General features: G+C 39.2%; 1 protein-coding gene across 1 annotated transcript in view; it reads left to right on the plus strand.

The window, feature by feature from the left end:
• Nwd2 (NACHT and WD repeat domain containing 2) overlaps window positions 1–15698 on the plus strand; it is a 175101-nt gene that overhangs the window by 5747 nt on the left and 153656 nt on the right. Inside the window, exon 4 of the mRNA XM_010613704.3 lies at window positions 3–133. Within this exon, the coding sequence (XP_010612006.2) occupies window positions 3–133 (131 nt within the window). The remainder of the gene's footprint in view (window positions 1–2; window positions 134–15698) is intronic.

Below are 15698 nucleotides of genomic sequence, written 5' to 3' on the forward strand. Positions count from 1 at the left end.
GGCACCAAGCTGCCCTGTCCCCGGGACTCTGCGCTCCGGCGCGCGGCTTTCTCCGGAAACCTCACGGCCCTCCCTTCTCACCTCGTGCCCGCCGGCCGCAGCGTGCGGGTCTTCATCAGCGCCAACCCTGAAGGTGAGTCTCTTGCTCGGGTTTGTGCGACTGTCCGTCTTTCTGTCTGTCCCCCAGAGGGAGTCGAAGCACCCGTGTCCCCTGCGCTCCCTTCCTGCAGCTAAAGCTGTGAAATCCCTGAGCGTGTGGGAATTTCATTCCAGTCACTTTGATTCTTCCGTCGCTCGTCCCCTCGCCGCCTGACTAGGGAACACTCTTTCTCTTCCCGGGTCAAGCTAGGAAACATCGAAGCATTGTCATACCAGGAGTTCCACCTTCCTCGGCCGCCCCCACTCCCTTGTTTCCTTTCTTTTTCTTTTATCGGGTTATCACAAATTTAAGAATTGTAGTAGTTCCTCGGTCTCTCGCTCGGGCGACTTCTTGAACGGTGGGGGGTTCCCTCCTTTTGCACTTGTTTTGGACAAGGATCCATGAGCCTGGCGCTCCTTCAACCTAGCCTCCTGAGGATAAGATAGTGGCCTCTGCCTCAGACAGCCAAGAGCAACGTGAACCGAAGGGCTGTAGAGGTCAAAGGGACACACTCTGGTGTCGAGGGACCGGCCTAGCCCGCGGTCACTTTTCGGTGCAGCAGTGGAGATGAGCTCATCTCCTGGGCTGAATCCCTGGGCTTGATCTTAGTCTAGAACCGGGCCTACCAAACCGTGTTCCTGCCCAAAGCCAACCAACTGGTCCATGCTCAGTGAAAACTTGTTGATTTATTGCGTTCACAATTAGTGGCCAAGAGTTGGATGGTCAGATTCTTGCTCAGCACTACTTTTCAGTTCTCAGTCAGTCCTAAATGTTAACTTTGATTTCCACCAGGTGGGAGCAAAAAAAAAAAAAAAAAGGATGTATGTATTTGGGGCTGCATAAAACTGCAGGAATTCCTATTTTCTAGGAACTGGTTTTTAGGAGAGTCACTTGTGAGAGATTCCAGAATTAACTTTTTCTGCACTCTAACAAGCCTTGGATCTAATGAAAAAGAAAGAAGCTTACATTCAGATAATCACTGGACAGGATCCTCTTGAAAATTCAAGGCTCTGGTTACTTGTGAAAAACAGTGTGAGGACCCACAACTGTTAACTTTTCTAGAAAATTATTGTTTCTAAAAAAATGGCAGCATTAGAAGATTCAGTCAAAGCTCTCATTGTGAAATAAGGATGGGAAAGTAGGTAACATACTAATTAATATTAGAAGGGATTCATATTTTGAGAGAAGGAATGACTGTCCACTTATCAGTTTATAAATCTTTTATGGAAAATGTGGTACTCTTTTCAGGAATCATTATATCTCAAATATGTGTTCCAGAATTTTTACATTTAAGTAAAAATTAAATGGATTAAATAACTATGAAGATATGCAGCCTAATTTAAAAGTTTAAAGAAACCTGCAGATTTGTTAGAAAATGTTTAGTATTGAAACTTTCTATTAACTGGGGTTTTAAAAAGTCTTATAAATAGCACAGTTACTGCTGATGGAAAGCAGTGACTGCTTTTAAAACAGTGAAAATTGCTAACATCAATTTTCTTGCTTTGATTTTGCAATTTCTAGGATTAAAATAATACATTTATATTGCTGGTTTAATATTGAATTAATATTCAAGATTGAATTATTTTTTTCTCATGCCTGACAGTATTTTTGTTAAGATTTCTTACTTTCTTTGTTGAAATAAAGGGTTAAGCATATATTAAGTCTAGGAGAGCAAACGGGAGATGTGCCAATCATGATTTTTGATTTCTTTTTCTGCTGGACAGTTTCCATACTGATCTTAAAAGTCTCCAGTTTTACCCAAATTGGAGGGCCGAGGGCATGTTGAAGACAATACAGATGAGTATTTTTTAATGACCTGACTGTGAAGCCTTAAAATCCTGGTAAATGCTCTATGAAAGGCAGCACTTTGTTGTAGGCTCTTTGTGGATGCAATTTAGAAAGCAAATGGTTGTGTTTTGGTATGATCCAATATTATATTCTTGGCCAGTACTGAAGAGCCTCTCCACTGTCAAATTAAGACAAAGGACATTATCTCATGCTTTCCTTTACAAGCAGAAATCCAATTTATGTTCTAAATAAAAGCCGTTTTGTGTTGAAGCCACAGCAATACAAGAATCTAGCAAGGCTCTTGCTTAGGATTATTGTGTTTAATAGGTATTGCTTTAAAGGTTTGCATGGAATTTCCCCACCCATAATGAAAGTAGCACATGTCTTCAGAATGCAAAATTAGAGTCTCCTATATTAACTCATTTGATATCTTAATTTTCATCTCTGATCCTGTCAGAGTGATGAGCCAACGGGTGTTCCCCTGTGTGACAAATAAGACAACTAAGATGTTATGAAGTTAAGCAACTCACTTTGATGCATACAACAGAGTGAAACAAAGAAGAACTTGTGGGATATTCAGAACACCTGTTTGGAAACTCTGACTAGTCTAGGCACCTGCCAGATTCCTATAACTATCTCACATCCAGTGTCAAAAGAATAGGGCGCAGATATTGGATAAAATGCTCTACAACATCTTCTGATTGTCAGGTCAGAAAAGTATGAACAGCTGGAAGGGTACAGGACTACTCTGACCCACTTGCTGCCACTGAGAGGCAGCCCTAGGGGTATTCAAGGAAATTTTGGCATGTGCTGAACTCTAGTGGACACATTCTCGTCCCAAAGTGTATCTATAACTAATGAGTCCTTCCCACTGAAAGACACTGGAGATGGATCCATGTGTGGAACAATAGCATTAACCCAGATTTGCATAAATAGATGGGCTTTGAACTTTATCCAACAGAAAAATGTCATCTGTATCATCTTCATAATCCTTGGAAGTTTTCTAGACATTTAGTTTCAGTGTCTTCCATAACAGCAGTTATACCTTCTTGGAAAATGATTTTAAAACATGTTACAAGCTCCACTGTGATTAAATAGTCCAGATATAGGGATAGGAGAAGAACCTGCACAATTCTCTCCTTGTTAGTGGAGTTTGAGGGCCCTTCTGTCCCCGGCTCTATTGTAAACCAATTTAGAATAAGGTAAAGTCTTAATGCTGGAGGAACAATAAAATACTGCTTTTGGAAATGATAAAGGATTGTGGACCTGAGTTAGTTCTTATGTATAGCACACCGTGTAAATATATGTCTATAGGAAGGTAAGACTTCATTGTAGTCGGTGTCCCATGGAACTTTCTATAATTATGGAAATGTCTTTATCTGAAATGGTCACATGGCTGTTGAGCATTAACTAGTATGAATAAGAATCTGAATTTTGAGTTTTATTTTTAATAGGTTAAGATTTAAATAGGCACCTGTGGCTACTGGTTATTTTATCATAAAGAAAAGCTCAAAGTGGATCAAGATTATAAGTAGCTGCAAATTAGCAAAGGTCAGACTTAGCTGCAGGTGACACAGATCACTTTAGGTTTTGTTCTGGGACAGAGTGAGGACAGTCTTTTATTTTCAAACCTTGCTGGATTCAGGAACTGCGGGAAAGGGTTGTGGACTTTTCCTGGAGAATGTGGCCTGAGCTCTGCCTATGAGTTTTCCAGTCCTGGACCCAGAATTACACAGATTTGCCCTTCCACATACTGTCAGCCGTTGATCAAGCATGGGCTCTCTGCCTCCCCACCCACAGACAGTGTTGATCCTTTTTTTTTCCATTAAGTTTATTGGTACATTTAAAGCAAACAATAGTTATATTTATGATTGGGATCTTGTACTTTACATGATATATCATGTTTCTTGTTTTTTTTCCCATGCCCCTGCCCTCCCTTCGCCCACTTCACCCTTCCCTGTTTACAAAGACTTTGTTTTCCTTTTTCACATTTTTTCTTTTCCCTTATTCCCTTATTTCCTCACCTTCCCACTTCCCTTTTTGCCATTTTCTTCCTTTTTCACCCTCTCAGTTATACCATTTGAACCTTATTTACACTTTTAGTCTTTCACACCAGAGAAATGCTTTGGTATTTACTCAAGTGTGTCCTGTTTAATTCACTACAGAGTATGGCCTCATTGTGCATCCATTTAGCTATAAATGTTTCTAGTTTCTCAGTCTAAGACATGGAAACACAAAGAAGAATGACAAGTTTTCTTGCAACAGAGAAAGAAAGGCCTGGGCTGCTGTGCTAAGATTTTCCTTCCAACTGCAGCTGTCAGATGAAGACCTTCCTCTTCCCCTGAGAATTAAATGGTACTGTCGCCTGTCCAGATGTGTCCCCTTCTGCACCAGTGCATCTCCCTCTGTGTGTAAAAAGACGTCTGGAATGGAGAGAAAGAAACCCCAGCATATATCTTTGTTCGTTTTTCTGCCCACTCTTCCTCACTGGTCATCTTTGAAAATTACGTGCTTGTGCCCACAGTGCTGATGACCAGATGTTCAAACTGGTCCCATTTTCTTTCATTTGTATGAGTACCTCTTCTTAGGTCTTGCTAGAAAACCTTTTCTCCATTTTGATGGAAGCCACAGAAAAGACAACATGTTTCCCATGATAAGTGAACTCATGTTTAGTGGCTGCACCAGTGGCTGCTTTAGCTTGCATTCCTGGGCAACTGGCAGAAAGATCTGCCTCAGAAAATTCACATGAGACCTGTCAGTGTTTCTCATCATTACTTTTCCTATGTTTCCTACTAACCTAATTATTTCCACGACTCCCTATAGTTTATTGTCTGTGTGAGTAATCCAGGAAAAACATAACCAACTATATAGGTACTTATGTGGTGTATGTACACACAAGTGTACACAGTTGTTTTGATACCCCAAGAACATCATTAAAATTTAAGAATCTTAAAGAAGAATTACAAAGTTACTGGGTTGTGTCTTCAAAATCCTGAATCAGATATTATTTAAGCAGAAGAAAGTATTAGGTGTATGTGTAGAATTGGCAATCAGACTTCCTGGGCTTAAGTCCTCAAACTACTATTTAATGCACTATTTCTCTAGCAAGTTGCTTAACCTCTTTGTTCTGTTTCCCAACTTGTAAAAGAAATCAAAGCACCTGCCCATGGGATTATTGACTAAATAAGCTAATGGACATAGAGTACTTAGAAAGCAATACTGGGTCCATGGGATACACTAAATATTTGCTATGTTTACCGTTCTGCTTATTATTTTCCATTAGATCCAGGTGTCATGCATGTCTGTTTATACCAGGTATGCAGTCAATGGAGACATACTAGATAGGAGTCAGCACTAAGACAGGGCTACTTTAGATTTCTAATAGTTAGGTGACTCCGGAAATCATTGTAAAGGTCGAAGGAAAGAAAGTCATTAGGCATTAAGGTCACATTGCCAAAGCTGCCACCCAGAGGTCAGGCAGTTATAAAAGCTATTACCAGTATCATTGTGCTCCTGGGTATCGGACAGCTGGCCACCCGTGCAGAAACACACGTTGCTGAAACTCACATAGGCAGCCCTGACTGGTGGCAGAGGAACTTCTCAGTTGCCTTTGCCCTCCAGATCTCATGCCAGTGTATCCTCTTGGCAATTCCAGAGTTGGAGTCGCACCCTGGTAATAGGCACATTTAGTACTTTCTAGGCTTTCATCCCTTATATTACCAAAAATGGGGGGATAGAAAAAGGGGTAACGGATATTCAACAGCGAGAAACAGTATACAACCCAGGAAGAAGAGGATGCATGACATGCATTCCTTCAAGTAGGAAATATTGTAAAACCACATCCTGAACAAAGAATGCTGTTCTCGCCCTGAGAATACAGAAGTCAACAAAACCGACCATATCTCTGCTCTTGTGGAGTTTATATGAAAATCATGCGTGGTGATATAAGTAGAACAAGGAACACCAAGGAGAGTTGTACAAACTAGCTTGGGTCAGCATGAGGAGTTGGGAGGGCTACCAGGGTGTGGAAACTATTCTACATGATAATCAAATATGAGGCAAAGTGATGATGAGATCTCCACAGGGAATAGAAATAGTCTTTATTATTCAGCAAAGAGCTTTTATCTTTTTGAAGAAATACAGGATGATATTGTGAGATGACACTTAATGTCATGACTTGGACCATAGAGATACAGTATGTATAAATAGAACCTGGCTTTATAAATAAATCATCTGCACAACTTTTACCATTCTTGTTATACCATAGTAATGTTCATTTGCCATTTTAAAACATATTTGCAGGCTTCTATTTTATTTCTCTTTCAGTTATCTGTTGCTATGTCTTGATCCATCCCAGAACTTAATGGCTTAAACCAGTGACTTAACGTTTCCGTATTTCCGGGATTGGGAATTTGGCAACGCATGGCCACGTGGTACTTTTCTTTCACTGGGCACTGACTGGAATCCTCATTTGCCTGACAGGGCCGGATGGCCCAAGAAGGTTTATTTGTATGTGTGCCTTTCAGTGCTCCTTCATGAGCACCTGGGTGTCTCTTCTCCCTCTTCCTTTTCCTTTGTCTCTGCCTTTCCCTCTCTTTTTCTCTCTTTTCAGAAGTCCTGTCCAGGATTCACCATACAGGGTTTGGCTTCATCAGAGAAAGGAAATGTGGTTTCCAGGACCCATGGCTAAGGCCTGGAAGCCCTAGAACTGTGGATGTGAACCTATGGCACTTGTACCACAGTGGGCTGTTTGTTATCATTGGGAATTCTCAAAGGTTCAGCATTACTGTCCTAGAATGTCACTTTTGCTGCATTTGACCATCAGTGCAAGTCATGGGCTGGCCTAGATTTAATGTGCAGAGATCTAGACCTTATTAGGGTAAGGCAAGGTGTGTGCATACCTGGAAGGTTGAAATTAATGGTGGTCAACTTTGAAAGCTACCATAATCCCCACTTACACTATACAATTTATTTAACTTCTCTGTCATAGATGAGAAGTGACACATGCAAAGTATAGTGCACAGTGACCTTGAGACACAAGGACTCAAACAGTGTTAACAGTTACTTGTTAGGCCAGGGATTTAGCTCAGTGGAGCCACACCTCCCTCTCAGGCACAAGGTTCCAAGTTCAATCCCTGGTACCAGAAAAAACAAACAAACAAACAAAAAAAAAACCTTGTTATTGCTCTTGTATTTCAGGAAGACTGAGAAAAACTTAGTAGCCCCCTTCTCTTCTAGTTCTGAACTAGTTAATCATTTCTGAAAAAAGACCAATGCATTTGGATATAACAGATCAAAATAACATTTCTTTCTGATAAAAATAATAGAGAATATTTTTGTGCTTCCTAACACTAAATAGCAGAATTCTCCATTTCTCTTATCACTCGGTGGCAGTGGGGGAGCTTGCAAGACTGTCACGTGACCTGCTCCATGGGGAGGTAAGCCTATGTGCAGATCACTTGCCAAGGTGCTCTGGATGCCGGTCACTTGCCGAAGGGAAGGGTGAGCAGGTGGGCCAAGCTTGCCTGATTTTTTCCCTTGTGCTTTCCATTTCTAGGAAAGTTAGGTGAGGTGTTAAGCACTCTAGGAGACTTTTTGTTTGAGGGGAAATTTCTAGAGAGGGGAATTAAAGGTCTTCCACTCACTATTTACTCATTTCCTTGGCACATGCCTTTATTCCTGAAGATAGCTACTTGGGAGGCTGAGGCAGGAGGATTTTAAGTTCAACTCCAGCCCTGAACAATTTTGTTAGGCGCTATCTACCCACAAAATGAAAATGGCTGGAGGTGCAGCTCCATGATGGAGTGCCTCTTGGTCTGATCCCTAACATTCCACAAAAAAAAAAAAAAAGCAAAAACCTTCATGAACAATAAAATCTTTACCTTGTAATTTAAGTTAGACATCTGGTATTAAATAGTACAAATTACATCACAGCAAAGTGTCTAACATGAAGAAGAGAAGACAGATGAGCTATAAGGTATTAAGAATAATATAAGGAACTATACACAGTATTAGAATATTTCTGTAATATAAGTTCCTAGAATAAGATTTGGAATAGACACCTCATGTCTCCAAAAATAAGTTTTTTAAACCACTTAATTTTGAGATGAATTGATAATGTAGTCATAGATAAATGAAAAATAAAACACAAGATGAGAACCCTGAAGCATTTTTAAAAATGGCAAATGAAGAAAATTATTGAGTAACAGAAGGTAATTGGACTTAAGCCTAAGGTTTTTTTAATCAGCTTGGAATAGCACTATTTGTTGAAAAATTGAAAAAAAAATCCATTTTATTGAGAAATATCTGGCAAGGAAGGATATGGCAATATGTATTACACTGATAGAGTAATAAAATACCAACAAGAAACTAGCTTTGCCCTCTAGACATTGTGTGGACTCAAGTCTAAGGCAGCCATGAAAGAGCTGTAATAAAACTATTCAAGCATTGCAAATTGTCTGCTTATAAACATAGACCAAATATAATAAACTAGCCAGTTTCAAGTTCTTTTCAACTCAAAACATTCTTTTAGAGCGGGGGATTTAGCTCAGTGGTTCCAGCTCCTGCCTCTCAAGCTCAAGGTCTCCAGTTTGATGCCCAGTACCAAAACCAAAACAAAACAAACAAAAAAATTCTTTTAAATTTTGATCATATGATTTAAGTAAATGAGAAATATAGCGGTGACTTAAAAGTGACATAGATGCTGAGTTACTATGTGAAATCAACTAAAAGAAGGTGTAGTAATATTAACTTAAACACTTGTATCACTTCTTCAGAGCTTTCCTTTCCATCACAAATTTTGTTGAGACTAAACAAGACTCATTCCACAAATTGGAAGTGTGTGGGTGAATATGTAATTGGAGAAAGGAATTATGTGATAGAAATGTAATAACAAGATGAAAAACTGCAACTTTGAATGCAGTTCAAAGAGAATAATACTACCCCTTTCTAATAAAATACTTCCTTAAAATCTCATTTTACACCCCAAATATTTCAAAGAATCTGATATGGCGCACTCCAAATGCAAAGCACAGAGGACAGTGTCTTACTCCCAGAGTAATTACAGGATTTAACTCAGAAACAAAATTGCAAGGGTTTCTTTCACCTTGGTTGACATGGTACGTTACAGTGCTGCTGAATCTACGGCACAAGTGCTGCAGTGAGCTGGTGTGTTAGACACAGAGTAATTCAGACAGGTTCTTTCCAGTGAGAATATTTCCTTCATATTTTACTCTGAGCATTAGCTGGAGTGTGTATTAGATGTCCATTATGCATCTTCAGCCTTTTAGTTGATTGGAATGTATAGTTACAAAGGAATAGACAGGTATTGCCAGCTTCATTCTTTAGACTCTACCTAAGATGTAGGACAAATTCCATTATTCAAAAACATTAACACTGCATTTGTGAAATGCATGTTTACAGGCAAAGACTGACAGGAATCACATTGTTGTATCTTATGTCCCAGTTGCATGTTCAAATTTATTCAAGATAGGGGTGGCCTCTGGAGAAGTGGCCCATCTGCAAGGGATAAGAACAAGTCCAGATTTAAAAAAAAAAAGGCACACGTCTATGTTTTTTGTTTGTTTTGTTTTTTTGCTTTTTGTTTTTGCTACCTGGATTGAACGCAGGACTTTGAGCTTTCCAGGCAGGCCTAACACCACTAAACTACATCCTGACACTAGAAGGCATAGTTTTTGAAAACAAATCAAATGGTACCAGAAAGTCTAATAGAACCTAAAAGGCTATTATCAAGTGAGCAAACATACACTGAAAGTTGTTTATCTTCCCTAAATGCCAGATGAATAACTGCAGATTTTACTCAGACCAGGACTCAGAGACTAAGATCAGAATTTGTTCAAAGCCCTAGGACATAGCTATAAGGATTACAAAAGATTGGTAATTACTCAGATAACTTTTTTTTTAAAAAAAAAATCATAACATGAAGCAAGTTCTGAGCAGGCGCAAAGTATGAAGGTTTTGGGCACGACATTCCTATTCTGAAGTGGACTGTGTTGGGACCACATAGGGAAGCGGAAAGCATCTGGTGAAAGCAAGAGGATCCCTTTTCCTACTCATAAAGGAGGACTGAGGCACTGGACAGCATGTGAGTCTGCTCTTGGGATAGCACCGAAGGCCAGAAAGACCTGCTACCTGAATAATGTGCTCCTGATGCAGTGACTAGGACAGGAATAGTACTATGCCTTTCCTGGCCAAGATTGCTGTTGGTCCAAAGGAATGGTAACAGTCACCATTACAGATGGCATAGGGTGTGGTTCCAGGCATAACAGAAGGGATACAGGAGGTAGGGAACAGGAAGTGTTATTAAATAAGAAGAAGGAGTTTAGAACAATATTTGAAAGATGAGAAAGATTTAATTATCTACAATAATTAAATGTTCCAGAGAGAGGGAATACTGTATTTCTGGGAAGTCAAGTAAAGCCTCATTCTGAATCAGTAGAGGCTGCCTTGAAATGCTCTGTAGGGAAGGATAAGGAGCCATAGTCAGACTCTGCAGGAAAAAGAGTATTGGCTGATTAGTAACATCTGCTGTAGACTATGCAATGAGGTATTGCATGTCCCAATTTGTGCACTGTTATTTGTGAGAGGGATAGGGCAGTGGGAGCAACAAAGAGGGAGGAAGCTTTTGTTTTGTTTCATTTGGTTAAAGCAGAGGGAAAAATTCAGTGTGAAATGAAAAAATTTTGCCCAAAAAATAACTGGTAAGAAATTTTCTTGCTCAAATGGCAGGACTGATAGAATCACAGCTTTCTTAATGGGAAAAATTTTGTTGAAACTGTTAAGTAGACTGAAAATCTCTCATCGAGTCAAACTTGTGTGCCAGTTTGTTGCTAAGCAAAGAGTAGGGGAAGAAAAAGACGTACTCGGTTGATGATATTCTAATTAAAATGGGATATAGAACTTACTGCGGCCATGTGGGAAAGGGAGAGGAAGTTAACCAAAGATATCAGGAGCTAAAATGCTTCCAAAAATTAAACTATGCTAAGAATACTGAAAAGACACGAAAATAAAAAATTCCTTTTAAGCCATGTACTATATTCACAAGCTTAAATGACTTACTTATTTTAGTCTTTTTTATGTTGCTATAATAAAATACCCAAGGCTGTGTAATTTGTAAAGAAATAGGGTTTATTTAGCTCACAGAAGCATCTTTTTGGTATCAGATATGGCAGATGGAATCATGATAGGAGCTTGTGCAAGAGGGAGAGACCTCAGGGTAAGATAGGAATCCAGAGAGATTCAGGACCAGGCTTACTCTTTATGTAACAACCTTATCATGGGAAAGAATTGGGCCTGTGATAACTGTATTCATCTGTTCCAAGGGAGATAGCCCCACTGACCTAATTATTCCCCATTAGTTCCCACAGTTTCAGGGTTCTACAATCTTCAGTCATCACCACAGAGGGGATCAGGCTTCCAACAAGTGACTATCTGGGGGCACTCATAAACCACATCCAAGCTAGCATCTTTATGCAGAAGCAGTGGTACTAACAAACAAGAAGTAGGAAAAACTAAAAGGATCCAGAGCTTTTCTCTTCCAAGAATCTGTGGTTGGAGGCATTACCCTCAAAGTCATGAGAGATGAAACCATTCTTAGGAAATCGCAAAATTTGAAGAAGTCACTGTTGAACAAGAAATCTTATAAGAATTAAAGTCTTACTATATGCCCCTCAAGGTTTTGGGTACTCTAAGAAGTGGGGTCAGTCTGGGCTTGTAGCTCAGTGTCAGATGAATACTAGCCTGGCCAGTATAAGGCCCTGGAAACACAACTAGATTCCATCAATGACTTCTTTTAAATTTGGATTCTGGGACTTAATTGGCCAATAGAATACAGAGGTGGCACAACCCATTTCTAAGCCTAGGCTTTTCAAAATTGGCCACTTGCAATTTGTCTTCTCAGGTTATTGCTCTTAAAACCCAGCCACTCCATGGAGAGACCCCTTCAAGAGATGCAATAGCCCATCCTACCTTGTCCACTAGGAAAATGAGCTGTCTGGGAAGTGCATCTCCACCCTAGTGGAGCTGTCGTAGATACCTGGTGCTCTCTACAGGAGCAGAGCCAAACGCTGCCCTAGCAGCAGATTCCAGGGGAAAATGATGGTGGCTATTTTAAGCTACTAGTTTGAGTTTGTTATACAGCAATAGATAAATGATGTGAATAAAATGAAACAAACATAAGGTGTACTGGCTAAGAAAACAAAATTAGGGGGTAGGAACAGGTTTTGAATCCCAAGATTTATGATGAACCTAGATAAAGTAGTCTTCTCCAGCTTCATTTCTTTTTGGAAGATTGGGGATAATTATGACTTCACAAGGCTGTTGTGAAAAATGATACACTGTGCACAACATCTAAAACAATTTCTGAAAGTTAGCAAGGACTCACATGGTAGGTCTGATCTTGATAAAAGCTCCAGGAAATACTTTTATGGACTACACAGACATGAGAATTACTTGCGTAACTTTTTCCTTTTAATTATGACATGAAATGGCTCATTATTCCCAAATTATGCTCCCATGCAATCATGTATGCTTTTAGCTAGAAGAGACAACATAAAACATCATGTATAAAAAAATGGTTTATGACATAAGGTTGACAAGCTATATCTCTAATAGTGCAGAAACTAGTAAGACATTTTCAAAAAAGTTATCTGACAAAAATTCCAACTCTTTTTGAAGTGATGGGTAGCAAGCAGAGTTCAATAAAATGACAAAGACAATAAAAAGCACTTCCACTTTCTAATGTTAGATGTGCTAAACTTTTATACTAAAAGTCATAATTTTTTTCACACATAAAGTATCCCCTTAATGTTGTTTAATATCTAGATAAAAGTTCATATTCCATTTTTCTGGCTTCTGTTAATCTTTTACACTTCAATGCATGAGTGGCTTGACAGATGATCTAGAAAGTCTATATAGTGCCCATTCTTTATGTCAAAAGAACAGTAGGTGATTAAAAAAGCACCCCCTGTTGTCTAGGTAGAGTTTCAGTGCAAATCTTATACATAGATCAAAAACTACGTTGATTTGAAATGATTTCCATTGCAGAATGACCAGTCATCTCTTCATGTAAATCGATCATTTACCTTGTAAATGTAAGTGGTATGCCTTTAATGGTTACTGTAAGCACATATTTTAATGAGAAAAGAGTATTGTGTGCTTATGGGTGTGGATATTTGGGGCTGGGGGAAGACAAGAAAGAGATGAGTCTGTTTGTGGTCTAGGAGGATTATGAATCTGGAAAGGGTTGATCAGTCATTTGTTCACTGATTGTCCTTTCCAGTGAGAGAGTAGAATGAAATGAGGGATGGAGGCCCAGGCATCCAGGCAGGAGTTCTGAAGAATAAGTGGTTTATGTGATTAAGTTTGGAGCTTGGTGCTACTTGAAAAGGATTAGAAATGGGCATAGTGCAGTTCTTCTGGAAGAAGAGAGACAGAGTTCTGGGTGTTAGCACACAGAGAAAGACCATGAGCTGCTTTCCTGCATGTACCCCGGATGCTTGTCTGAAGAAAGGGAAATCCGAGCTTTGGCGGTTTAGCCAAATCCTTTTGGTTCTTTTACTGAAATTAAAAAAAAAATAATAACACTCCTTTGGCTTCTATGGTTGTTGTCCAAATTTGTTATTTTTTTTCTAACCTTTTTTCTTTTGGAAAATGTATCTATCACAACCCTGTCAAAGGGGAAAAAATGACTTAACATTTGTTGATATCATCAGTAAGATTGAAAGTGACCGTGCTCTGGAGGCAGCACCAGTGGACGTGTAGGCACAGCATTCCCCCTCTGAACACTTGTTGACTTCATATTTATGTGGGAATTTGCCTCTCTGTTGGCCTGCATGTCCAGATGTCCGGTGCATTGGTTTCATTATTCCATGCTTAAAACTTTTTCCAAACTCAGAAGACTTAAACTGCCATGTAAGCTAATGTTAAATCATTAGGTTACAGAGTAATTAATTAACTGATATTTCATACTTAAAATAGATGCCTAAGAAATACTTGTTAAATTTTTAAAAGCCATTAGATAAAGGAAAAGGCAGAAATGGGAAGAAAGATTCTCCTGCTGACTTGATTCTCAGGCATCCCTGTAAATCTGGATAACCACCTGCACCACCTGTACTTAACGAATCTCAGAGTTAGACTCTTCATGCCTGTATAGGTCTGTCCTTCTGCGCCAGACCGATACGGCATTACCCAGAGTACAGCTGGATCCTCCAGGAAAGATCAGAGAGACACAACCTGACATTTCCTACACCAGGAGGCCAGAGGTCCAAACCAGCCAGTCTTCACAGTACAGCACCCCACATTCCACATTACCCAAGCGGGAGAGAAGAGTGGAAGGAGAAAGAGGCTTTGTGCCAGCCAGAGGAACAAGGTTAGGGATGAGGTATCCATCACATTTGACAGTAGCTGCGAAGTCTTCAATTTCTACCCATTTCTCACAAAAACAATGGAAAGTAAATACTGCTAATATTATAGACTAATAGCATGATTTTCAGGACTCATTAGGAACCATGCCAATCTCTGTAAAATTACTTTTATGGAAAGTTTCCCTTTGTATTCCACTTAAAATACACAGCAAGCTTGGATAATAGCCATTTAAAAATTGGAGAGATTGGAGTGCTTTTCTTACTTTTTTTTCCTAGAGTACTTTTCTGTTTTCTACTAGCATATGTTAATAGAACGAGTGGCTTATATATTCTATTTGGATGGTAGCTCTGTAACCATGGGCATTCACTCTGAGATTCTGTTTTCTACATCTTCAGAATGAAGTGTTTGAAAAGCAGAATCTTTGTGGCCTCTTATAACTGCAATATTACATTATTTTGTTTCTCTGAAACTCCCTGGCAAAGCCATTATGCTTTCTTTTCATGGAGAGGAAGAAGGGCAGGTTCTGGCTCTTTTCCTAACTTCAGAACACATCTATTTCATTACCTGAAAAATAGCAATAATGTTACCTGTCCTCCCTCCCACAAAGGTTAATCGTGGGAATGAATGAGAAAGCACAGCCAGTACAACAAGGACCCTATCAAAGTTAGTAGAAAACATCTCCACGATGTAGAAATACCTTCCCAAATATTCTTTATTAAAACTGGAAAGTAGTTTCTCCCTTTTGAGGTTCCCCACTCTATTTATTTGATTGTGTGCTCTTTAAATTATGCCTAATAAATATCTTTATGCATTTTAAAAATTAAAAAAAAACTAGAAAACCTGAAAAAGATTCTGTAAGCACAGAAGAGCTCTTCTTTAGCCCTACAAATTAGAACTTCGTGTTGACTTTTTAAGTTACTGGAATTTGAAATAAGTAGATCGATAGGAACTTCCAAATCAAAGTGTTTGAATTTCTACGCTGAATTGGGTAGGGTAGCTCATTTTGGGTACAGTACAACACTTGAAAGACTCAGACTAGAGAATAATAAAGATTAAAGTTCAGACTCAGTTTGCTAACACAGGGTTTGGGACCTTGATTTGTGCCATTTTCTAGCTTAGTGACCTAAAACAAGTCACTTAATTTTTTGATCCTTAATTTTATGAGGGCTAAATGACTTAAAGCTTGTGCAATAACACGTGCTTGGCACAATGAGCTTTCAGAATTGTCACCATTGTTTTTAGCTGTGTCATTTCCTTATGTGGGAGATGCTGACAACTCAGCAAAGAGATATCAAAGCTGACTCAAGTAAATGTCAGTTCATATGCTTTACATCTAGACGTTCCCTAAGGGGTTATGTGCTTAGAAGCAGGGTTTGAGGAAAGCAGT

This window comes from Fukomys damarensis, unplaced genomic scaffold, assembly GCF_012274545.1.
Source record: "Fukomys damarensis isolate Sample0158 unplaced genomic scaffold, DMR_v1.0_HiC HiC_scaffold_35, whole genome shotgun sequence".
NCBI classification, from domain to species: Eukaryota; Metazoa; Chordata; class Mammalia; order Rodentia; family Bathyergidae; genus Fukomys; species Fukomys damarensis.